At 38.2% G+C, this 25,740-nt stretch overlaps 1 protein-coding gene across 1 annotated transcript in view; it reads left to right on the forward strand.

Annotated features, from left to right (window-relative positions):
* The first annotated feature begins 1,074 nt into the window (after positions 1-1,074).
* Positions 1,075-25,740, forward strand: part of LOC127027225 (atrial natriuretic peptide receptor 2-like) — a 43,539-nt gene continuing 18,873 nt past the window's right edge. The window contains exons 1-9 of the mRNA XM_050912817.1: positions 1,075-1,221; positions 9,955-10,051; positions 12,762-12,894; positions 15,318-15,441; positions 18,019-18,123; positions 18,749-18,851; positions 20,417-20,562; positions 23,170-23,242; positions 25,496-25,643. Of these exons, the coding sequence (XP_050768774.1) occupies positions 1,075-1,221; positions 9,955-10,051; positions 12,762-12,894; positions 15,318-15,441; positions 18,019-18,123; positions 18,749-18,851; positions 20,417-20,562; positions 23,170-23,242; positions 25,496-25,643 (1,076 nt within the window). The remainder of the gene's footprint in view (positions 1,222-9,954; positions 10,052-12,761; positions 12,895-15,317; positions 15,442-18,018; positions 18,124-18,748; positions 18,852-20,416; positions 20,563-23,169; positions 23,243-25,495; positions 25,644-25,740) is intronic.

Below are 25,740 nucleotides of genomic sequence, written 5' to 3' on the forward strand. Positions count from 1 at the left end.
AAAAGTGAATAAGCCTCATGATCCCTGGGAAGCAGCACTTTCTCCAGGAGTTGGGAGAAGAGCTATTTCTTTCCTGGTTTTGCCTATACAGCATATCTAGTTTCCCTACCCTTTCTGCAGGTAGCCTGGCTCTTTAATCCCCTGTTGTCTGACAATGGTAGGAGATTTGTCCTACGTCATGCTTGGAGGGCTAAGGATTTTGTGTATCGTTCTTCCAAATGAATTACTTGCATCTCTGAACTTTCCAATCAAGTATAGAGCTGCTTATCCAGCTTCCATGGGATATAAAGAAGGCACTAATAAGGTGGGGTTTTTTATTCCCACTGAAGTACAGAGAACAAAATATATACAAGTTAAAAGTCATCTCCTATTAATGGGATAAGCACCAGGAGCATGAGGAGAGGACATGCCTAGTTGTTTTTATGACTAGGGAAGGAGTGAAATTATGAACCAATGCAACAATTGGTGGTCAAGCATTAAGAAAAAGCTGTCATTGTTAAGAAACTAAAATGCCTGTATAAATTTTATAAAAATCTCTAAAACCACAGCCAGTCTGAAGCAGATATTTTGAAGTAGGAGTGTGCCTGGAAAAAAAACTAAATCAGTGATAATACTGTTCATTTAAACATATTATAGAAACCCCAGAAAATCCCAAGATACTGATAACGTCTGTGTTTGAAGTTAACTATGCATAGAATTCTGTCCTGATAATTACTTACTTACTGTGAAAACAACATCTTGTTTGTTTGTAAAGAGTAAGTCCTTTACAATAATCCATACCTGCAATTAGAAACAGTTTAGCAAAAGATGCTGTGGAGAGGTATCTCTGAGGTTTTGAGCAAAGCGTTTACATTTTCCTTTCTGGGTAGAATTTTGCTTTATTGCATATTTACTTGTGAACTTTTTTTTTCTTTTTTTTTTTTTCACTGCAGCATTACAGCTGAGGTGTCCTTGTCAGCAAGCAGCAAGGGCAGAGTGCTCCACAAGGGAGAGAGATCCAGGGTGACAGCAAGGCAGGCAGAGTCGTGTCACCCCAAACAGAGCCCAGGTCTACAGTGCCTGAAGAGGGCAAGCATGGCAGGTCTGGAGACAGTAAACAGCGTCAGCCAAAAGTGGACATTGACAGACAAGTCCATGGTGATGAGAGAATCCCGAGGTCAAGCCAGGAAGTCAAATCCATGTGTCAGGGTCAGGATTCAGATCAACAGGGTGGCTGGCCAGGTATGGGCATAGGTGCAACATAGCTCTGGCAGAAAACAAGTGTGAGAGCCCAGCCTAAAAGCATCTCCTAGAGAAAGATGGAGAGCCCCTGCAAGGGCTTCTCAGGCAGCTTTCCCTCACCTAACCTCAAGGCTGGAGAGCTGCACTGTCTGTGTTGGCCCTCAGACCAGGCAGCATAGCTTCCAGGAGAGGCAGGTATGCTCAGGGCCCTGATAGCCTGTGTCAGGTTGGTGAGTTCCTTTTATTACTCACTGTACACATACTTACACAAAAAATAGAGGACATTTTTCCAAGAAGTAAGTGGCAGTAAATCATGGGGAGATTCAGTGGGCATCAGGCCTCTGGCTGCTATTTATGCCTTTGAGAAATTCCTGCTTTTGGAAGTTTTAAAAACAGGAAATTGTTATATAGGAATTAAATTATAAGGGAAGTGAGGGTTCTGGAGGGAAGTATAAGATGAGAAGACACAGCTCAACTCTTAAGTAATATTTGTCAGAGCAGAGCAATGAAATACTTCATGGCAGAATCATACTGACACCCCATGCTTCTTGTTAATCAGACTGCACTAGAAACCATTAAGGATAGCATGCTGGAGTGTGCTCCCTGAAGGGAGAGAGATATCAAAAGACAGAAGAAAAAGCTAATTAGCTAGTAGCCCTAGGCAATACAAAAGTGAAATAATGGAAAATAAAAATCTTCTTTATAAATACTGACTTATGCCTACATTTCTCCTTGCAGTGTGTTCTCAAGTTCTCCATTCTGGGACTAGCATACCATTGGAAAAAGCAGAGACATGTGCCAGGGATTTCAGTCAAAGTGAGGCTGAGCCCTAAATCAGATGATAGCGGCATGTGGCTACAAAAGGATACCTTATTTTATCCCAACAGGTAAGTCACATCAAGTATTTGGGTTTCAAATTTTTCTTTTCTGTCTCTTCTTCTCTGTCAGCAATTGAGCCACTGTTTCTTGTGTCAAAGCTACAGTGCAAATCGTAGATTGATCTCTGTTTGGATGCTAAATGTGACAGGAAAAGAAGTTGCTGGCTCCCCAGTGTTCTCTGGCAGAAGGAAAGCATGTCTGACTTCAGCAGAGAAAGTAATGTACCAAAGAACCAGAGAATCCTGAATGGCAGAGAAATCTTTTCAGTTTCAGTTGCATCTGATAATCCTGAGCTTCTCCCACTAGACTAGCTCTCACAACTAGTCAGTCACAAAACAGTCTACAAAATGGCATTATGCCAAACTGGCCATTTACCAAGCTCACTCCACTTGAGGCACAGATTTAAAAAGCTTATTGAGACAAAGCCTCCATCAGCAGAAAGACTAGGATGTTAAACAAGGACTGTTTTTTACTTCTTTCTGGAAATGTGGCATTTATTTTAATTACCGTATGAGACTGGCCTTGTGATTATGATCCTGGGCTGCATTTGGGGTCACTTGCTTGCATCCAAAGATCCAAGGAGAAAGTGCTCATTCCTACTGTTGAAATATCTGTTCTACTTAGACTTACGCATTTGCTTTAATCACTCTTTATTCCTGTCTTATTTTGCTGAAAATAGGATAATCCTTTTTCCCTGTGAAGAAATGTAAGAATACATTTGTGTAAGGCATCTTGATATGTAGTAGCTGGCAGAAGCCAGAATGGTGAAGACTTCAAGCATGTAAAAAATATACAGAACATGCTAACTGTTCTCTGTGTAGCTGGGATAAGTACTGAGCTGAAATGATAGCAAGATAGAAGCAGGTGGGACCATAGAGAAAACTTTCTAACAAGGAAGGGTAGTGAAGCATTGGACTACACCACAAAGGAAGGGATAGAGGCTCCACTACTGAAGGTTATTAAAAATAGGTTAGACAAACATCTCTCTAGCCTGACATATGCAGAAATGATCATGACTTGAGGAAAGGAAATAGTTTGGACCTCTGTTTCATTTTGGGGCTGGTCCAAAGAGATGATCCAAAAGGCTAAATGATCCTTCAGTTACAAAAGTCCAAGATACCCCCTGTCTCAGTGACCTCTCAGTGTCTCTTAGGAATTCCTCATCATGGGAGACCCTAGAGATGTGGATGCAATTGTGGCTTATGAGGGTGTCTTTTTGAGGGGGAGAAAGGGTGTATGCAATGTCAATAAATGTGCAGTGCTAATGTGCATAAAAATATGGGCAGAAAATAATTCAAGAATTCTGAAAACAGAAATGAGTCATGCAATGAGAAGTGAGGAGAGGAAAAACCCATTAAGGCAAAATGCAGATTTCAATTGAACGCTGCTACAACCAGTGGAGTGACCAGTGGATCTTAGGAGCATGACATAGGTAAGAACAGAAATGTCCGTCAGCTGCCATCTGTCACTGATACCCAGATCCTCCACAGTAGATTTTAAGAGCAGCCAAGTTTGCTGTTCTTAAGCTCTGCAGACATCTATAACATTTCTGCCTGTGTGGGAGGACTGAAAGATGGGAGGCATTTGAGAACATCAGTGATGTTCTGCTCAGTTTCTTCCCAAACAGAAAACTCAAATTGTTCTGTGCTGAACTGGGACCAACTCTTGTTAAGCCTCTCAGGCAGTCATCCTATCAAATTGAGATTCATTCTCACATTCTCAGACTTGCTGAATGCCTTTTGAACAACTACAGCATTGACATGCTGCATTGTAGTAACAGAAACCCAATGATTTATTCAAGCAAATCCCTTGATGCAGAAATCTCTTTTAAGTTATGTACTTAGGCTAGGATTTTCTAAAGGTTAACCTGGATCACTTTGAAAGTGAACTTCCTGTTGGCTTCTCTGAGAACTGTGAGTTCAATTTTTCTTATCCAGTCTCTTTAGAGGTTTTCAGTCATATGTTATATCAAATTATTAAGACCAACAGCATTTTCAGCTAGAGAGATAATCATTGTTACCTGTTAGTTTTCTAGCTGTGAGTATTCTCCTTGCAAAATTCCAGATGTCATAATGCTTTCCACCTTCTCTTTAGAAGAAGAAAAATTACAGATTGTTTTACATGATGAAAATCCTGGAATGTTGTTTTTCTTCCACAACAGCTCATGTACTGGTCAATCCTCTAAAGAGAGAATAGTGCATATTCTTAGAGAGAAATATTTCTTCTTCCAGTCTGTGAAATATCCCAGATGACAGTCTTCATACAACCTGCAGGGAGTATACATGATACTTTTTGTTTCAAATTTTGATATGTTTTCTAACATTTTTGAAATTAATTAAATATTTAAGCTTGTTTAGTGCTGCAGATCAAACCCAAAGTGCAGCAACAGAACAAGCCTTCCTGTGATGCCCCATGAACTAGAGTGGTCCTGAGGAATGCACCTATAAAAGCATAAATTTGTTCAGCATTCCCAGTAACTTGAGAGTCCAGTGAAGACTACCTGCCACCTTACCAATGAATACCATTTGCATTTTTGAGGTTTCTGTGAGTTTGTGAGGTATGCATAACATCGTAGGTGGTAGTCAGAAGAAGCAGTTTCTTAGCTGTAGTTTTCAATGTCCCTAATTACCTTTTTAGAAAACTCTCTGATCTGTCATGCTTTCATACTGCCTCCCAGCTCTGTTCCTTTGTGTAAACTATGTAACTGTTTGCTCCTTCTGCTGCAATTGAGTTAAACTGTCATCAAAGATTAATCATCTAACATTAACCTTTCAGATCTTTAGTAACAAATATGTCATTACTTCTTTTTTATTTTATGATTACCATTCTTTTAGCCCAAGGCCTCTTTTGTTGGAATTCTCTCAAATTTCCAATATTTGGGAGAGCGTGTGAGAGAAATGGAGATATACTACAAAGTTAAGGGATGGTGGGTGTGCAAGGCTCAGGAGCTTGCTTACTGCTCTCCAGCATTTCACCTGACCCACACCTGTTGCCTGTTCAGCACTCCCAGCAAACTGAGGGCAGTCAGTACTTCTGAAGCTACTGATCTACTACAAAATTTATGACAATGTTTAGTCTTTTAATTAAATTATCAACAATTCTGGAGAAAATCAGATGTTGTTTTTTAATCTTGCTAATCCAGGCTCAGCTGAGGTCTGAGTCTCACTGAACCACATGAACATACATGTGTGTTACTTGAACAAGAGTTTGCACCCAGAACAGATAAGAGAAGACAAAGAGTGGGAGGAAAAAACACTGACCCAGTTAAAATTAATGCAGCAGAATAGTAATAATAATAATAAAAAGAGCAATTGTAACCAGATCAGACTTTTGATCCAATTGTCCAGTTCATCTCATAAGCAGCAGAAAGCTTGGAAGACCAACATCACAGGGAGAGCACACAAGAAGCCCACGCTGGAAGGCCTCTTTTGACACATATACTTGTTTGTGTCATCGTGGAATTACAAGACAAGGTTAGCACCCTTTGTCTGTGGGGCTGCATTACATAGCACAGCAAAGCACTTTCTGCAGGCTAAAAATGCGTAAACATATGGTTACGGCAACCCAGTGGAGATGTGATCATGTGCTGGGCTGCGGTAACATGGCCATACACCAGAGCCCTGGGAATTTCTTGCGGCTGTCCAGTGCATCACACTGCTCTTGGGAAGGGGAGGGGTAGAAGGCCACCAGCTGCTGCCACCAACCTCCCAGGTGAGAACCTGAGATCAGGCAGGTTCTCTTCACACTGCTCCTAAGCACTCCATTTGTGGCAGCTTGTGCATCGAGAGGAGGCTATCCTTAAACCAAACTGCGCACAGGGGAGAACCTGTCTGCCGTTGTTCTGCAACGAAACCACTAGAGGGAAGTGTCAGAGTGCTCTGGCCATGCCTGCTCACCACCTCTGCAAACACGGTGACTGTCGGAAGCTTTGCTGGTCTGTTGTCATCCCCGTAAGAACGGCACTCAGACTCTGTGTCATTTAAAATGCTTTTAATTAGAGCTAACACTATGAAATACGAATAGGATAGATAATCCTACATCCCTTTAGATGCTAGGAGCCCGGAGCAGTGTAGCATTGAGCAGGATGCCAACCCATGTGCAGCATGAACATACTCTGCATAGTGGAGTTTTATATTTCAAGAATTTAAGTTTTAACTACTGCTTTCACAAATGACAACACAGTTCTGATAAGTGGTATCTTTGGAATCCCATCATTTTGAAATGTCAAATGAGCTGTGGTAGTGATTTTTTGAGATTGTTTTTTGTTGAAACTAAGTGTCTTGCTAGAAAATTTAATCTAATTAAAAATGAAGTAGTTTAAACATCTCTATTTGAACTTCAGCTTGTTATCAAGATGAACCATCTGGAAAGATGGTTAATAATAAATAATCACCAGAATAAAAAAATATTTTCAAGGATATTTGAAGCTTTCATCACAGTAATTTTTGTTTTGGTATATTGCTGGAAATTGCTTTCCTAAAATACTTAGGAAATACTTAGCACATAATTAGCAAGTTTTATTCAGCAATATTTTAACCATCGTTATTATTTTCTACAAATATTGCATATTTATATTCTAGTTATAAGATTATTATCAAAACAGTAATAAAAATGCATGTTTTTACCAATATCTACAGTGATATTGCTCCTAAAACTTTGAAATATCTTTATTTTCCCTCTGTTTGGTAGTAGAAGTTATTATTGAATTAACAAATTAAATGGAAACCATGTAGCTTAAGGGACCATCTGAATACAGCCAACACAACCTAAATAAATCTGTAAACATGAAGTTATTTGATAAACTTCATTTCAATCAGTAGAAATTACCTATTTTTTTCAGATTAAGAGATCCTCCCAAAAGAAGAAGCCAAAGAACTGTGTTATTGCGCTAAGCCAGTCAAGTGGCAGTAGGCAGAATTCAGTTAATCTATGCTAGACTGAGTCTGACTGTGTTAATAAACTCATTTGTAGTGTGATGCAATGTTAAGATGTTAATGCATATTATGTGACTACATATAACTTACAAACAGAAAAAGGAGCAAATGTAAAGCAAAGATTACTAGGTTTGAGGTGACCATCTCACTTTATTCAAATCTGATCCTGATTTCCTTTATATACAGAGAGTTGTAGATAGACCTAACAAATGTATCACTCACTAAGCTGTCAATCCTTTCTTTTTACCAAGGTTCATATATTTATATTGCAAAACAGTCCTCACTGGTTTTCTTTTTAAAATTTCCAGTGCTTAAATGCAGTGGTGGGAATGTGCTTCTCAAATAGCTGGAATAGATTGTTAAATCAGATAATCACCAGCCATTCCGATCCATCCATCTTTAATTCAGGATTCCCAGACCAGCTCCTTGTACATGGCCACTCTCCAGGAATTCTGAACTTGGTGATAGACAAGTAGCTATAAAGGTAAAGTATGATCTTTACAGTCCTTGAATCATGATATTAATGTCATGTGAATATTTGACAGTCCTATTAAAGAAAATAGGATCAGTCTGGTAATCTTTTGGCTGCTGTAGGGTCTAACAAGTTGTAATCCTTAGCTTCCCTGCCAGCAAATTCCTCATTAAGCACAAGATATCCTAAAACAAATCACCAGTAAAACCCCTCCAAGATGTTGATATATGTAGAGTTCTTTTAAGCAGATAATTATAGCCCCCAAAAAAGCGTTTTTTTCTCTTCTCTTTGTACCATGTAGCCAAGCTGAAATACTCTAAAGGTTTCCATATATCGAAACCTATGATTTGGGTGAAATGGTCATAATGCAGCACAGGAAGACACAATACAAATGAGGTTTAGGATTTCACTACAAACATAAAATTCCAACCTAAAATGTTTGTATTACTTTATACAAATATGTCTTTTATGAATGAATCCAAACAGATCTTTTAATTGATCTACAACTCCTTTCAAGATGAACTGGGCACACATTGCATTTTTTTCATGCAATTTTGATGCAACAAATAGTGAAGTCCAACCATTTTGATTAAGATTCTTAATGTCAGTTTGGGCTGAGAGCCAGAATTCCAGAGAAAACACAGGGAAATATTCAGGAGAGCTGAATCACAACTGTTGTTCTGTGTTGGCAGTGACTTCAGAAAACAGAAATAGTCATGGAGACATCTATGTCTTTATCATACCAGCATGGCTAGGCAGAGGTCTTGTTTCACCTGTGTATGTAGCAGGACACTTCTCAGGTAGAAGTTGTCCTACACCTCCAGGGACTGAGAAATTGAAGTCATAGAGTTTAATACAATTCAGGTTGGAAGGAACCTCAGGAGATCACCTAGTCCAACCTCTAGTCTTACAGTTTATCTTACATAGGTGACCTTTTCTTGCCTTGGAGTTCATGCACCTCTCCTCCCCCAGGCCCAGCTATGTCTCTGTGTTTATTTCCACAGTTTCGATCCATCTGCCTAAGGGTCAGATGCTGCCCAAGTTTGACAAGGCAGTGAAATAAAATCCTCCCATTGCTTTTCCAGCTTTAAGCTGACAGGGGCACAAACTTCAATGGTGTGAGAGCAGGGCTGCCCCTAAGACAAGTGATGATTTTTCAGAGAGGTTCAGCAGAGGTGCACAGGGGTGTTTCCACCCTGCACTGAGAAGAAGTGGGGTAGGGGAGAAGAGGGAAGGAGGAGGCAGAACAGCTGCAGCAGCTGGAGTCGCCAGGATCAGCTTGCCTAGCAACCCCCCCTTCTTAGGCAAGGGCATCTGATTCAGTAACAACAGCAACATCAGAAGCAGCCCTGGCACTTGGTGAGCTGGGTGCATGTTAGGGAGCATGAGAGCTGTCAAAACACCAGCCTTAGGGCTCCGAAGCCTCCTCAGTTTATTGGTAGGTAAACTATATAGGTACGCTTACCAGAACTTATTCCTGTGGTCTGTGCATACAGAACGAACTGTGTATGGCTTATTGCAGTGAGACAGCTATTTATACCAGGCAATTGTTGAATGTTATTTTAGTAACGTAGAAAACAAGAGTAATAGAAGAATATATTGGAAAAATCAGTTGTATAATTCTATCGTATTCCATGAATACTGTGATAAGTAATTGTATAATCCAGTAGATGATTATCCTCCAATAATATATAGAAAAATAATAGCAGATTATATGAATAGAAACTATTATCTTTTACTAGAATTGGAATAAGACAAGGGTGCATTATCATAACATATTCTGTTCTGTTCGTATGTACCCTAGAGTGTATGTTTTAATACACGATTAATATATCTATTATAATATATAATATATATACAGGTATAATGTATATTCTGCTACTGTTGCAATTCAACCTGTATGCTATTATGAAGCTGTATTCTACCTGCAATAGGCTTATGCAATCTTAATATTATCTATAATTACATATTTTAACATTTATATAATTAACGGTTGTATTGTGTTATTAAAGGTATAACAAAAAATGACTCATTCAAAGAGTTAAGGTGTGAAAGATTAAAAGAAACTGAGCAGTTTGGAGTGTGGGGGGTGCCATTTTAAAAGCAAGCAAAAAACCTCTTTAAATCAAATGTCTCTGCATATAGTCCTAGAACCACCTGCTCTTTGTAGAGAAAACCTTCTGCAAGAGAAGGATTAGTTAAGTCTCCTCATTGTTTCATGGCTAATTTCTGGATAGATCATAATAATATACTGATCAAGTTTGTATACCCCTAGGAAGCTGTCATTTTTTGCTCCACAAGTTGAAGAGAGTGAAATATGCCAGGCTGTGTTTCTGCATTTGGTTTGATTTCTCTAGAAGAAATATAAACTTTGGAGATGGAGCTCATCCTTCCCCTGTTCCCATACTGTCTTTTTTGGAGTCTAGTCATATGCTTTTTTTCTGGCAGGTGATATTAGTGGAGGGGTGGCATGATTTAGATAACAAAGACTATGACTGTTGGCCCCTGGAAAAACCAGATGAGTATAACATGCTGGACTGTGGAGGTGAGTGAGTCTTAAAGCTGCTCAAGAAAGATCATCTCTTGCTTGGGGAATGGCTGAAAACCCAAAATTGAAGTACTCAGAATAATACCTAACTCATGACAAATGTTATGCATGGTGGAAAGCATCTGAATCAGTGACAATCTCTCTTTCTAGAGAAGTAAGTGAAAGAAAACAACCAAAAGATACTTCAGAGCAATTATTTGTCCAATATTCGTTGATTCCAAAAGAAGAAGTAATAGCAACAGCTGAATCCCTTCCCCCAGAAAGAAACTGATAACATTTTTTTTCTCATTAGAAAACCAAATGCAACTTAATCCAAACAAACCAGGCAGGCAGCTCTGCATTGCAGCAAATTCTATTGAGTCATTGCTGAAATTTTGTAGTGTCAGTTCAAAAGTGGACTGTGTTTAAATCCTCCAGCCAGTAAGCAAAATCACTGATTCTACATGTCATGCTTTTCTACCTTGCTCAAAACTGTGTTCCATGAGTACTTAAAAAAACATCTGAGATGTTTAACCACTTATTCCAGTCAGTTTCAAAAATGAATTTATGTGATGAGATAATAAAAAATAGAATAATTTTTTATGTTGGAAATTGATTGTTTGAGATTGAAAAATAATTAAAGAGCAACTGAAATATGGGAAATTCAATTTAAATACCAGAAAAATCTTTTATACTGTAAGGGTGATCAAACAGTAGAACAGGTTGCTCAGAAATGTTGTGGTTTCTCCCTCCTTGGAGATTTTCAAAACCCAACTAGACAAAATCTAGAGCAACCTGCTTTAGGTGACCCTGCCTTGAGCAAAACAGGGTTGGACCAAGTGATTTCCAGAGGTGTCTTCCAATTTCAACTATTCTGTGATTTTGTGACTCTATAACTGATAAATAACTGATGTAAAAGAACACTTTTGTTTATGTTGTAGAAGATCAAGACCAGAGACAATGTGTTTCAATAGAGTTTTTAGAAAAAACAAGAACACCTGAGAAACTAATACTGATAAAACACTCCAGGAAATATATTGCTGGGTCACACTCTGAGCTCAGTATTACAGTTAAACATTTTCCAGAGAGTTCCATTGGAACAGTGAAATTCAAAGACTATCTAGATGATTGTCAGCTTAGACTTGTATCCCTGTATGAATTTACTATTGCTTTAACATTGAAACAACTATTTATCAGAACAGATGACTTATTTAAAGCTATTCCTACTAATAATCAAAATGTGAACTGAGTACAAGGGAAATTAATATGAGTAGGTTGTTTAATTAACATATACCCTTTACAACCAGTTTTAGAGTGAACTCCAGGCTCTATCCTGCCTTTCTCTGTGGTTCTTCCTTGTCATCTTCTGGGCATTGCTAAAAGCAAAGCAAGAGGCATATACTGTAACCTCATTGCTGTGGATTTAACACAAGATCTTCAAAGCATTTAGATGTGGGAGTTTCTGTCGTTGAAAGAAGAGCTTTGCTTATCTTTGTGAGACCTTTAAAGGGAAATAGAAAGTAATTTAACTGAAATTTATGCTGACCTTTTGCCTTCATTCTCACACATTCTCTGAAGCTCAGCTCCCTCTTACCTTTTAGTGCAAATCACACCAGGGTTTTTTTTGTAAATGTTTGTGTTGTAGTTTCTCTCATAGTGTTAGCATTTATAATGAGTGTTTACTTTTTAAGGGAGATGTGAAATCAAGAGGTTATTTTACAATTTGCTTCTTTATATCTGAAAGGGAATTATTTTTAGGGGAAAAATAGCAGCTTCACTAACAGTGCAAGTGAAGAATACACTTGTAAAAACAACTCCAGTGTAATAAAGGAGTTTATAATTGAACAACAACAACAAAAAAGTGAGGATCTCTTGAAGGGCAGGTTTACCCATCCTCTGCAGAAGGGATTTAAACTTCCTGACAAACTGGGAGCTACATACTTGCATGATGTAAGTAATTTGATGTGTGCGAATTAAAACCTTCATCCAACAATATGGAAAGAGGTAGGTGGAGTGGCAAGATTTTGATAGTGTTGTTTAAGAATATGGATTAAAAAATTCTCCCACCTCTTATCTCACTCCATTCCCAGGCTCAGAGCAGGTAATATGGTGTCCCAGGAACAAGAGAGTTGACTGGGATAAATCACCTTTCCCAGTAAGAGTGTGGAAATGGAAAATGACAGATGTCTGAGTAGCACTCCTTCCACTGTCTTCTGTTGTACATGTGATACAGTTTTGTAAAATAAGAATGCTTTCTTAAATATATAATTATTAGTATATATAATTTATGTCTCATGAGATTAAGGGTTTTGACTGAATTTCATGTGTGCTGGAGTTATCTGTTCTTCTTCCATAATGAGATGTGCCTCAGTGAAAGCAGGCAAGAATGAAGAGCAGTGTTTATTGCCTGATCAAAGAGGAAAGCCAATATATCAGGACAAGCAGCACTGCATTATACTGGGAGCAAAGTTACTTTAGATAAGATGACCAGATTTTTTGTCATGTTTCTCCAGTTGGTTGATCTTTTCTAAGTGAGTGTCAGAATTGTTCAATTAATGTGCATTTGTGTTTACTTATACAGCCACTAAAATGGATGACTGGTTTGGGCTCATAAAAAGCAATAGAAACAATAGAAGAAAATCACTACAGAGAAAGTTTTACATTTGTATGCATCTGTAAAGTAGAAAAGTATAGCAAATATGTTGGCCCGTGATTGTGTTGTTTCTAGGCCTGGAGATGGCATGGGTGCAAAGGCCTCCAGAAAAGGCTGTGAGTGGGGAATTCTTCAACGTGACCTATGCAGTCTTTGCTTCAGACAGCTTTTATCAATATGCAGTGCAAAATGGAATCCTTTCTCACAGGTATTACCTCCTATAAAAATGCTTTCATGGTCATGAGTATACGGGGATTCTGTGTATACATTTTCAGTGACATAATTGGAACGCATACGCTGGGGCTCCTCGCTAATTCCTTGCATCTCTTGAGGTCTCTTATAGCTCTGTTTGCCCTGATATTTTCCCCTCTGCGATGGCTTTGCTGTCAGAGCAACCATCATGGCATGCTGGCCCACATGGTCAAGGATAGGGCTCATCATCCTGTATCTGCATTTCTGTCTCAGTGCAACTCTGAACATCACAAGGAATTTACAACTGAAGTTTAAGCACGAGTCCCAAACTAACTGTGTCTTAGACTCATTTTAATCATAGTGTGTTTGAAGTGCACAACAGGGATATGAAAAAGAGGCTGGCCCAACCCTGAATCTACTGAATTCAGTGATGAAATTCTTTTGATTTCTGTGGGATTGAAATCAGTTCAAAAGCTTACATATCAACTCAGAGACTGTGTTGGTAACTGTAGACAACAGAGGTTAAATACAGAATGTTTATGTGTACAACTCCAGATCAGGAGGCTAATACACCCTGATTTTACACTTTTGTCTGTACATAGCATTTCTCCATCCATATACAGCAATGTCTGGGACAGAGGCTGCAGCTGTATTTCCCCACTTTCTGTGCTGTACTTGGTTAGTGTAAGAGATGTTTATGGAGAACCTCACATTATTCTCTGCCAGTCTGAATGTTCACATTGCAAAGTTCAGATTGGAAAAGCTGTTATCCAGAGATATTTTTTTTCATATTGAAAGATGACCTATTCAATTTGCAATGGCAAAAAGTTGATTTTGTATTTTGATCATCTGTGTACTATAGTTACACAGTTTTGCAAAATTTGTTTATCACATTTTCTGAAATTCATAGCTAGTTCCAAGAACTTAACCATAAAGCAGTTTTTTCCACTGCTTGGAAATGAATCTGTTTTTCTAGTCTTTCCAGGGAGACCCACTCCCTTAAATCAGAAAGGAATTTGGAAAATTCTGCTCTTTGTGTACTTATATGTATCTTGCACATAGAAACAAATGGCAAATGTTTTAAAAGAGAGAAATCTATGCTGCAGTTTTTCAAAGGGATCAAATTTCCACCTCATTTTAACTAGAAGACTATCTGGTTGACTCTTAAGCTTACACTGGCTGACTCAAATATGGCTGAGGCTGGCAAGTCAACGTATGGGCGTCAGCATAATTGGGTGAAGCCACGATGAAGATATTGAATAGAAAATACAGAATACAGGATAAATTTAAAAAGCAGCTGTAAAGATGGAATGAGACACCAACTTGCTTAAGTATTTTTTTAACTCCCAGCATGGGCTTAAAGGCCAATAGATTTTAATATTTTATCTGTTTAGATGTCTTGGGGATTGACAAATTTGCTTATCTCAGGTTTCAGGTATGTCTATGCCTTTGTAAATCTGGCCATGAATATAATCTATGTCAACCTGATCGCCTATATTTGTGTTTATTTCTTACAATACAGTCTTCTGTCTTAAATCTACTCATTACTGGCTAGTTCTTCTTTCATTGAAAACAAACTGAAAAATAAATCCTGGTGTTCTGACATTGCTTTATAGAGATCCATCACAAGTGCATAACATTTAAACTAAACCCTACAACTAAGTCTGGCTGTATCTACTGAGTAAACCATGTTTGCGGAAAATGATTTTATTTTAAAGCCAAATTCATTAGGGTGATAACAAACTGAAAGTGTAACTGTGGAAACGGTGGGGAAAAGTGTTGCATCACACATTTCCAGGTAACTACATTCATCTTTCAGGGGTGGTTTCAAAAGGCCCACCTTGTTTTGCAGAACAGTCTATTCATAAAGTCCACTTTTTGCTCTAAATTTTTGGTTTGGGGAATTGTATCTGATATTAGTGTCCAATATAGTTATTTTCCTTGGCTGTTTGGGTTGTGGAGCAAAGACTGGAGCTGAATGATATGTATGAATCACATGCATAGATGAAGGTATATAATTGAAAACACTGAGAATGAAAGTAGCCAGGGACACATATTTCTGATAGTGGAAGTAGAGTAATAGTATCTTCTGTGCCAGGTGTAGCGGTGCCAAGTAATCCCATCTGGTCATGAAGTCAGTCTGGGGAGAGAAGTGGAGGTTGGTACCTGCTTGTGGCATAGTATCTGCCAGAAGTCCTTACCGCATGGCAGTAGACAGTGGTCCCGTTAACAGCAAACATCTTCATTGCTCTAGGAGCGCTTCAGCCAGAAGCAAAACAAAAGAGAAAGAAATGGTGTAATAGTGTTTACTTCACTGCATATGTTTTTGCTGCTAATTTTTCTGTGCAGGATAAAGAACAGGCTCTCATGTGCTTGTTGCAATTTTGGGGAATGAGGAATGAATATAAAAGTTTCTCTCTCTCTTTGCTGCTTGGCTAGCAATGCTACTGCTGCAAAGGAATTCTGTGAGGAGCATGAATGCCCTGCCAGCTGGAAAGATGCAAACGCGGAGAACTGCTGTGTCTACCACGCCAACATTCACTCCTGTCCTTTGGCCTTCATGGTTAGTATAGTGGTGCAGCATCATGTGCTCTGTTCTTGCTACTGGATGAGACATCATTGTAATAACCAGGTTCATGTTTATGAAGTCTTTCTGTGATTATAATTAGACCAAATCTATAGTTCATTACAACCACTCTGGGGATATCTGTCAGGTTTGGAATTTTTTGCTCTGGATGCTGAGGCTGTGTCCTGGTTTTGGCTGGGATAGACTTAATTTTCTTCTTAGTAGTTGATACAGTGCTGTGGTTTGGATTTAGTGTGAGAATAATGTTCATAACACACTGATGTTTTAGTTGTTGCTAAGTAGCGCTTATCCTAAGTTAAGGATTTTTCAGTTTCCCGTGCTCTGCCAGCAAGAAGGTGTGCAAGAAGCTGGGAGGGAGCAGAGCCGGGGCAGCTGACCTGAACTAGCCAAAGGGCTATTCCATACCATAGAACATCATGCTCAGTATATAAATGGGGGGCAGTTGGCCAGGAGGGGTGGATCGCTGGTCGGGCATCAGTCAGCGGGTGGTGAGGAATTGCATTGTGCATCACTTGTCTTTTCTTGGGTTTTATTTCTCTCTTTTTTAATATACATTTCTTTTCATTACTGTTATTATATTATTATTATTATTGTTAGTATATTCTATTTTACTTTAGTTATTAAACTGCTCTTATCTCAACCCACGAGTTTTATTTTTTTCCCGATTCTCCTCCCCATCCCACTGGGAGGGGGAAGGGGGTAGTGACTGCGTGGTGCTTAGTTGCTGGTTGGAGCTAAACCACGACAGGCTCCAAAGCAAATGGTTGGATTTTTGGACAAGGCAGTGTTCAGAGTCTCTCATTATGTTTAGTGGGGCCAGTTTCATCTCTTTGCGATTACTTGACTCAGATCTCTGTGCAGTCAATAGAGAAAGACAGACAGATCATTTCATTCTAAAGCAAGCAGGGCAAATTGTCGGTTGGAGGTGTTACTATCCCTGCAGCTCATAGAGAGACCCTGAATGATTTGTTTGAATTACTGAAGTTGAGTGGGGTGAGTATCACTGGCTGTGACTTGTAGAACTGAAGTCTGTATACACATGTCCTGAGATAGAATGATTTTTCTGTATTAGATCAGAGCAAAAAAAGGAATCCAAATACAGGATTACAAAATTTGTTCATGCAATGTAAGCAAGATCCATTCTTAACTTGTCTGCTTGGCTGTCCCTCTTTGAATGAATATTTAAAGTTCTAACTCTAACAATACAGTTTGGGACACCTTTTTTTTTTTCTTTTTTTATCTGTGAGGTAAGCCTTACCCTGCATAATAACCTTCATGAAGTTGCCCAGTCTTTCTAGTTGATCTCCCTTCTGGCAATCTGGCACATTCTTCATGATCAAAGATGGTGTAATAGAAAACCTAGTCTGCACGTCTTGTGGCTATTTCATGTACCCTTCTTTGTGAAGGTTTAATGTCTCCACAAGAGCTCTAGCTTATTTCTTGGCAGTCCCTTCTTAAGGAGCTGTTTTATTAATGACTCCCTGGGGGCCTTAGCTGATAGCAGGACTTTGGTTTAAAAGAGGAATCCCTGCTGGAACCATCACATCAAAACTTTTGTCTAGAACCATAGTAAAGAACTTCAACATCCCACCACTGCAGTGACCTCTCCATTATTTCTTACTTTCACAATTAGTTGTGCTTGGAATTAAGGGTACAGAAAAGGTGAAAGCATGTAGCCAACAAGCATCATCTGGCTTCCTTGTAATACTGCAAATAGTTCCTGCTTAGAAGAAGTCTAAGCAGGTTGGCTGTCATACAGCAAAAAGACCATGAGTATCATTGCATAAGATTGAACATACACTTCAAAGCAAGCTTTTTCTGTTATTCAAGAGGAGGTTTTGTTGGGGTTTTTTTTGCAGTGTCATGACTTTTAAAACATTTTGTCTCAGTTAACATGAACTCCATTTCTTTTGATTTGGTCTATGTCGTACAATGCATTGAAGGAAGTGTCTGAAGAAATATCTCAAGTTAGGAGACAGACTTAATCCTTTCAAACAAATAAAAAAATGCAAGATCTTCAGACAGCCAAAATAATCCTCTATGGTTACAATTGCTGGGAGGTTTACATCTTAACAGCTTTACTGAGAAATGCTCTGCAAACAGGCACAGAAGAGATGCCTTCCTTCCTCATTAAAGAAAAAAAACCCTGCCATATCAAAAGTGAAACTGCAATAAAACCCCTTTAGAAAAATATAAGAAGTGGGATATGATTCTGTTTCTGGTTCTAATACAGCAAATCCTGAAAAAGTGTATTAGCTTCATAGAATTACTGCGGTTAAAATTTGGGACCACATTTTGGCTTATGTATTTTAAAAAATAACAATATTTATGAGATTTTAACTCAGTGTAGGCACAATTGCTTCTCTCTTATTTTATCTTTTATTTTATCACAGAACAGTGTTGCTTGTGCTTTGGAATTTTAATAGATTTGGTTATAAAATATCACTTTATTTGCTGTTAAGGAACACAAGTCATTCTAAGAAAGTAAAAGGGGAGGAGCTAGGATTTTCATTGTGTCGTGGTTTACTGACATAACTAATATGTCTGATAAAGGGTAAAGGAGGAATATGTGGTCCATGGATCCCAGATGATGGCCAGATATTTACTCACACTTTGTCTACAGCTGGCAAAATGAGCCAAAGAAACTGGACTGCCAAGGTAAGGTATATTTATTGTATACAGTATTTTACCTGGTTTGCTCTTTTCAGAGCTTACTTGCTAGTAGTTTAGTGCAGTTCATGTACATGTTCCCCATCTAATTTAGTTGTCAGTGTTATGTGTGTAAGTGATGCATGTGGCTAAGTAATATCAATTCCCAACTGACTTGACTTGGAAGTAACAGCTTTTCACACTACTACTCCTTAGGTAGTAAGTAGAAGTAATGGGGATGGGAGGGAAGAGAATAACCTGATCTATCCATTTAAGGCCTACACTAACAATATATTGCACTACTGACTGGACTGTGTTGCAAGTTAATATGGTCATTAGGGAGCTTCTACCCAGCAGAAGTAACAGGGAAGCAAACATGGCAGAATGCATAGGCTGATAGCCCTGCTTGGTGAAAAGAATACACACCAGGAGGGGAATCAGACCTGCCTTCCCCACAAGAGTTGTCTCTCCTGCTTCTGTTTGTCTCCCCAGTCAAGGACACCTGTCCTTCCTGATTCTGAAAAAATGCACGCATTCTTTCACAAGACACCACAATTGGACAATTGTTGTTATAATAGCCTACTGTATGCACGTGAAGTTTTGATGCTTGCTGCTTTGTTCACTTGTTTGGCAGGTTGTTTTAGTTCATGTGGGTGTGACTTCTCTCATCGCACATATCAGAGTTGGGAGAATGCAAGTTGCTCTGGAAGCAAAAACCACAGTCCTTCCTGCAGTAGGTATGATATAAAATGAAGATGTGAGGGAATTGCTTACTGACTGGAGATCTCAATGCTTTTATCATTCATGTATGGTTACCAAGAGCAAAAGGGACTCCTACCCCCCACTTACTATTGAAAATACACAAAAGTCTTCCTAAAATTCTTCTTCATGGAACACTGAACATCTGAAAAAGTGTTTGAGCTTCTAACCTGTGTATGAATCTAGAACAGTAGGAAGCCACTCTTGTCAAATAGGTAAAGTCAAATGCCATGGCCAACAGCTTCAGGTAGTACAAGGCTTGTCTACAGTTGATGGGGATGTGAAAATATTCTTCCAGCTAGTAAGTTGTGAGGATCGGGACACTCTTCATCTGAAGAGGAGCAGACTAGCCTTAAGCATATTGGAAAGGTAGAAACCCATCTTGGTTCCCTTGTTCACATTAAAATTCAGTTGCTCCCAAAGGCATCAGTCTTTCATTCACGCTAGTATAGCTGTATGCAGGGAAGCAGAAATAACAGTAACAAGTCTCTTAGCAACGTAAAATTCAACAAGTGGACTTTATTTCATAAATTAAACACACAACCTGAAGAAAAATATTGGGTAAAATAGGAATGTCATCACAGTACCCTTGTTAGCTACCCTTCTGGAAGTTTGAGAATGTATTTCCCAATGTTATGGAAAAAAAAAGAACCAAAACAACTCCAGTGTGGATGGAAGTATTTAGCTATAGAATTTGCTATTCTTTTCAAGACAGCTGCAGCTGAGTTTTCCAGGAAACTTACAATTTATCAGAAATTTTAAAGATGCAGCTCTACCCGTGAGGCAGAAAGTGACTTCTGTGATTATCCTGGTATTATACTGGAATCAAATGAACTGAGGCAGAATTATTACTGAGCAGTGGATTTTGTTTTGTTGAGGCTTTTTAAAAAAAAACATATTACATGGTGACAGAATAATACCTTCAGCTCATCTCAGAAGACTGAAGTACAGCATGATATTAGTTTAGTCATAGAGGTAAAATTGAAACACCATTCAGGACACGGGAGAACGAGTTTTGTCCTTTGGGGCTTTTGTTTTAAATCACATCTGATACTGCTGATAATTTTCATAAGACCTTGGCGAAAAAGAAATCTTTGAAGTATGGGGTGCAAGGTTTCATTCTGCAGTACCCAGTGTCTTCTGCTGCTGCTGAGGAAGGGTCACTGGCTTCTGAGGATCTCAACGGCTGGATTAAGTACAAAGAATACAAAAGACAATGCCTGCCTTGAGGAGCTTTAAGTCTAGGAAAAAACAGATGGACAATGAGAAACAGAGTAGTGATGAAGTGATTTATACACAAAACATGTCAAAGGCTCTGATGTCATTAACAATTTAATCTGATCAAAGAGATCCTGTATCACTTCAGAAATTCAGATTATTCTTTCAGCTGCTGGGGTGCTATCTCTGGACTCTTCAAAATTCATTCTTTCTGGTACTCTGAGGTTTCCCAGCTCAAGAACCATGTGTTTAGATCTGAATACAACCTCGTGGATGGATGAAACTGCCTTAAAATATTCTGATATGTGTTTCCTTTTCTAATCAGTCTGTGGAGATGGCTTTTGTGAGGAAGAAGAAGGCTGTTCTATCTGTCCGGCAGATTGTGGGGAATGCCCACTGTCTGCTGATGCTAGGATAGCAATTGCCTTACCAATATGTTTAGTCTGCACTGGCTTCATTTTGACAGTCATGGTAAGTATCCTTTCTCTCCTCTTGTATTTCCTTTCTTTTACTTCCATGATTTGGTTAGTTAGAGTGGAGCTCTCTCTTCATAGAGGAACAGATTTTCTTCTGCATCCAGAACCTGTGTGCTATGGGAAAAAGCAGAAGGAAGGGAAACAACCTTTTTGGCTTCTTTATGAGGGGAGGCTCAGTGGGCTAGGAATTTTCATATGGTAAGAGAGAAGACTGAAGAGCAATGTAAGAGAGGGATGGATATATAATGGTAAAGGAAGAAGAGGTTTTTCACGACATGGGAACTAGGGGGTGCCAGTAAAGTAAGAGTACTTTTCACTCAGAGTAAAACTCTGTTACTGCTTCAAAACCCTGTGGAGGCCAGAAGTATAAATGAATTAAAAAACGAATTAGGTAAATTCGTAAAGGGATTAGCTCCACCAGAGGCCATTAAATCTCAGAGTCCAAATACAACTTATAATGGAAAACATTCAACTTGGGATATTCTCAAAAGAAATAATGAGAAGAGGATCTTTCTTTTTTTTCTGGTGGTTGTTTGTTTGGTTTTTTTAATAGCCTCATTTTCTTAGTGTAACTGAACCAGATTGGTTCAGTTCAAAGTGATTAATTTTCCATAATAGTTATCAATTATTATAACAGACTCATGGAGGAAAAGCAAAAAGGGAGTGAGGAGAGAGGAGTGTAAGAATATGGGAGAAGTAGTTTTGGATACCTTTGAATGAAAATGTCTGTATAAAGAGGAGACAGCATGCCATTATGGCTTATTACTTCACAGTGCTTCTGGGAAAGAGGATCTACGTTTCTTATGTGTCTGTATCTTGAAAAAAAATACATTTCTGAATTTCATAACAAGGTTTTAGCAGGTGAATATGGCAGTTGTAGAGTAATTATATTGACTATGTATGTAACATAATTTATTTGGGGTTTGGCTTATAAATCCTGTAAATCGATAGGCTTCTCTTTCCTCAGGGATTCCTTCTCTTTCCATCTTGTACTGCAGTTGCAGTGAGCATCTGAGGTAGGCAAGTGCCCTGAGAGGGAATGAGCAGGAGAAGGCTGATGGCCCACCGAGTAAGGTACTACAGGAGGCCTGAATCACAATTAATTTTTTTCTCTATTCTGTGCCTCTCTGTGTGGCTTTGAGTTAGGAATGGAAGCACTGTTGAAAACTATTTGAGCATTTATAATCCACAGGGCAGTTGTGACAATGTGTTTATAGTAACTGTCCTGTAAAACCATATGATCTGATAGAAATGTATAATTGGACAAATGAGAAGTTCAGACAGTTTTAAACAATCGGCATTTTAGAAAGAGCAATAGAGTTTCTTGGCCTTGCATAGGTTTGTCTAAAGGTCTTGTAGCAAAATTTACCTATTATTTCTGCTAATATTTTTGTAGGTTTTGAGGTTTATTTTTTTCTTCTTGCATTTCTGTATACTTATTCCTGCTAACTTCTGCAGTAGCATCTTCTTTTTTTTTAATGTTTGTTTAGGTGATAAGTAAACAAGATAGGAAAGATCCTTTTACCCAATTCAATAATTAATATAATGTAAAAAGGACCGTCTGGGAAACTAATGCTTTCTTTAATCATTCAAGTTGAGGAGAGGATTCCTTTGATATCAGTGTCTGTAGCAAGCCTAGTGGTCACTTCTAGCTAATATTTCTTTGTTCAGTCATACCTCTGCAAGATAAAATGTAGATGTCTTTTCTCAGAAGCCTTTTGAAATAAATGGGATGACTTAATTTTGATTCAGTGAGCTCTATATTTGTCATAAATTTCTACCAAAATATTGACACAATCTCCACACCATGTTCCTTGCATGTTATCGGGCTTTTGTTACCTGTTTCAGCGAATGCATAATTCCTAATATTAAATTCCACACTATAGAAAATGGTATAATGATGGTAAAATGCTGCTTTGGTTTGACATTTTGTCATTAACTGTGGCTATAACAGCTGTATAATTTAATCTGCTGCTTCTCTTTTGAAAGCATGTGTTTACACTTTCTATGTTAGTTTTCCATGTTGGCTCTACAGAAAATCAGCTATTAGATCGATGCCTTCTTTACAAAGTAGCCACAGATTCCCTACCTAATATTCTTTGTGCTAGAGTATTTGACATAATATGACCTCATTTGTGGATCAGAGGCTAATTCTATTACAGGGTATAAGATGTACTGCTCCTTATCTTGAGGTTGGGATGCAGTGTGTTCTTGTCATGTGCTTACATACCATAGGACATTTCCATGACATGAGGTGATGTAAACCACTCATCTGATGTCCAAGCTGAGATGTAAATAAGTAGTGCATAAGAAGTATTGACAATAATGGAGAGTTCGTAGCCAATGCAAAATATGACATGTAATTAGATTCTAGAATATAGACTGTACAGTTTTTAAGATATTTATTAGATGCTGTTTTCTTCTAAGCCTGTTATTAATACTCTTGGTTCTAATGTTACTCATAAGATATATGTTGGATGCTTAAACATCAGATTTTGTTTGGATACTTATAAACTTTCATATTTGAAAAAAATAGTCTCTGGTTTAATTCCTTCAAAAACAGTAGGGCTACATCAGGAATGAATCTGATTTATTTTTGTAGTGGTTTCAATATCAGAAACAAAAGATGTTTTGGGATGAAAGCTGGATTATAGACTTCACCTGCATCAAACAAGGTTAGTAACTTGTCATTTTGATACTATGATCAGTTTCCTTAATATAATTTTGAGAAATAATCTCAATCATAAATACATCTTCATGTTTTAAGGGTCTTACAAAACGTAAACCAATTTGTGAAACACATATCCAAAGTTTCATCCCTGTGACCTCTGTGAGCTGATCACTGATATTTTTGTTTATTGAAACTTTAGATGTCAATGTTATTTAAAATAGTTTCCTTCTTTTTTATGGTGATTTGTCAATTAAAAAAGACAGGCCTATCCCAAAATAAACAAATAACCTCTGGACTTGGGCAAAATAAATTACAGTTGCTTCAGTGGATGTATCATTCTGTATAACTGGTCTCACTAAGTTGCCCTGGATTTGCACAAATATAATGAGGGATATAATGAGATCTTAATTTCACTCAGTGAATGCTATCTGTGACAGACTTGCCGCAAAAAGTAATTCATTGTGGCCAGAGTTTTTTTCATTTTACCTTCTGGATATAAAATATGATTTAATTGGTTCTAATTAAACATGTTAAGAATAAAATCAGATGTTATTATATGCTTTACTATGCTGCACTTAAAATAGGTATAGATTATTTACTTTGCTTTTCATTGTTTTAGCATTCAGAAGGAAAGCAATGCTTAGACCCTCAGAAGGGGTAAATCTGTAGAAATCTGCTGAAGTTGACAGGTCTGTGCTGATGTACACTCATTTTCTGTCTCTGAGGAATTGCTAGAAAGATGTCTGCTTTATCTGTGTTATGTCATTGTGTTACTAGTAGAAGTGTCAAGACATTCTTGTGTTAATATATAGTAGAGATACTTTCAGAGTTGGACTTGAACATCAATTTCTATGTAGTTTTGATCTGATATCCTCGTTGCTGTAAAGAACAGATGTTGGCTTAGAAATTAATTTGAGTACATAAACAAAACCAAATTTCAATCCAGATTTGTGAAACAGAAATGGAACACTCAAGGAAAAGTGTCTTTCAATATAGCAAAAAGGAACATGAGCAAATTTTCAGCTGATAGTGAATTAGAAGAGGTCGTAAACATCACACAGGAAGAGAAATAATAGAAAGAGACTGAGTGAAATTGGAAGCATGATCAAAAAATAACACATAAAAAATTAATTTGAAAAATTCAAGATGAAAGACATAGTTCTCTTGGAGAGGAGCCTGCAAAGCAACAATACTGTTTAAGAACTAGGAGTGATAATTAACAACTTAAGAGTAATGAGGACAGATAATATGATGAGATTTGGAAACAGACAGTATGTCTCCTCTGGACAGAGCTGTCCAGAGATACCTATAGTAGCCTGAAATGTACAGTTACCTAAATGGAAACACATCAGCAGTGCTGTACCCAGGATATGTAGCCTGTACTGTGAAAAATTAGCTTTATTTTTTCAACATAACTCCTGTTTTTGGTGCATTACACCAAATATATATGTATGTACACTCTTATTCTCAAAGCTATCTCAGGGATCTCTAATATATTTCTGAGTGGAATGTGGTAGAAAGACTCCAAATGTCAATGCAATTTTGAACTGCGTATGGATAATACTACGGTGTGGGAACATGGCAGTCATGATGCAAGGTGAGACGCTGAACTTTCTCAGCAACACTTTATTGGATACTGATAGCAGCGAGAGCTGAGAGGTTTTAGCAATGCTGAGACTAATTGGCTAAATCTGGGTTTTAACTGGAGATGGTGAAATGATACGTAATTCATTAAATTTGTTTTGAAATCCATTTTGTTACCTTGAGCTGGTCAACAGAGATTAAAAAACGTAAGTTGAGATCACTGATTTTTTTTTCATCTGACTGCATTGTTGCTCTTCTCTGAATTCCCTCTGGTGTCAGAATCACTTCCCACATCCCCGTACTTTACAGTCTTCTAGGAGCCCCAAATAGACTTGTTAAAGTATGGCACAGGGCTTGCTCTTCTTCCCTGGGTTCTGTCCTTGGCATTTAACTAGTAGCAAGGGCTAATCGTCCCAAGAGCAGAGAAACAAAACTTGCATCAAATCCTGAGGATTAGTGGAAAAGATCTCTGGCAATGAATCACCTCTGGAACGTTTTTTACTTTTTATGCAGCAGTCACATTCCAAGCAATGGCTTTCTGTCTTAACTGTTAACAAGACCAGCTGAGATGCAAAGATTTGGAGAATTCCCTACATTTGTCTGCCTCTGGAGTCTCTACCTTGGCAATAATATGTATCTTCAGGTGTCTTTTCTCATCCCACATCCCATTTAGATCGCATAGTACGGACAGCAACAGGAAGCATGATGAGTGCTCCCCCAGCACCCAGTGACTCCAATGCCAGCTGTATCACTGCTCTGAGCTCCAGCACAGCAGCTGCTAACATGTCCAGGAAACAGTACTTCACCCAGACTGGGAGATAGTAAGTCAGTATATTACTCATTTATTGCAGTACCTACTATACTGTAGTTTCACCTTGCTTTCTGGTTCTTGCCACTTTACTGTTGATAGGTAGTGCA

The sequence above is a fragment of the Gymnogyps californianus genome, chromosome Z (assembly GCF_018139145.2).
Source record: "Gymnogyps californianus isolate 813 chromosome Z, ASM1813914v2, whole genome shotgun sequence".
In the NCBI taxonomy this organism is placed as follows: Eukaryota; Metazoa; Chordata; class Aves; order Accipitriformes; family Cathartidae; genus Gymnogyps; species Gymnogyps californianus.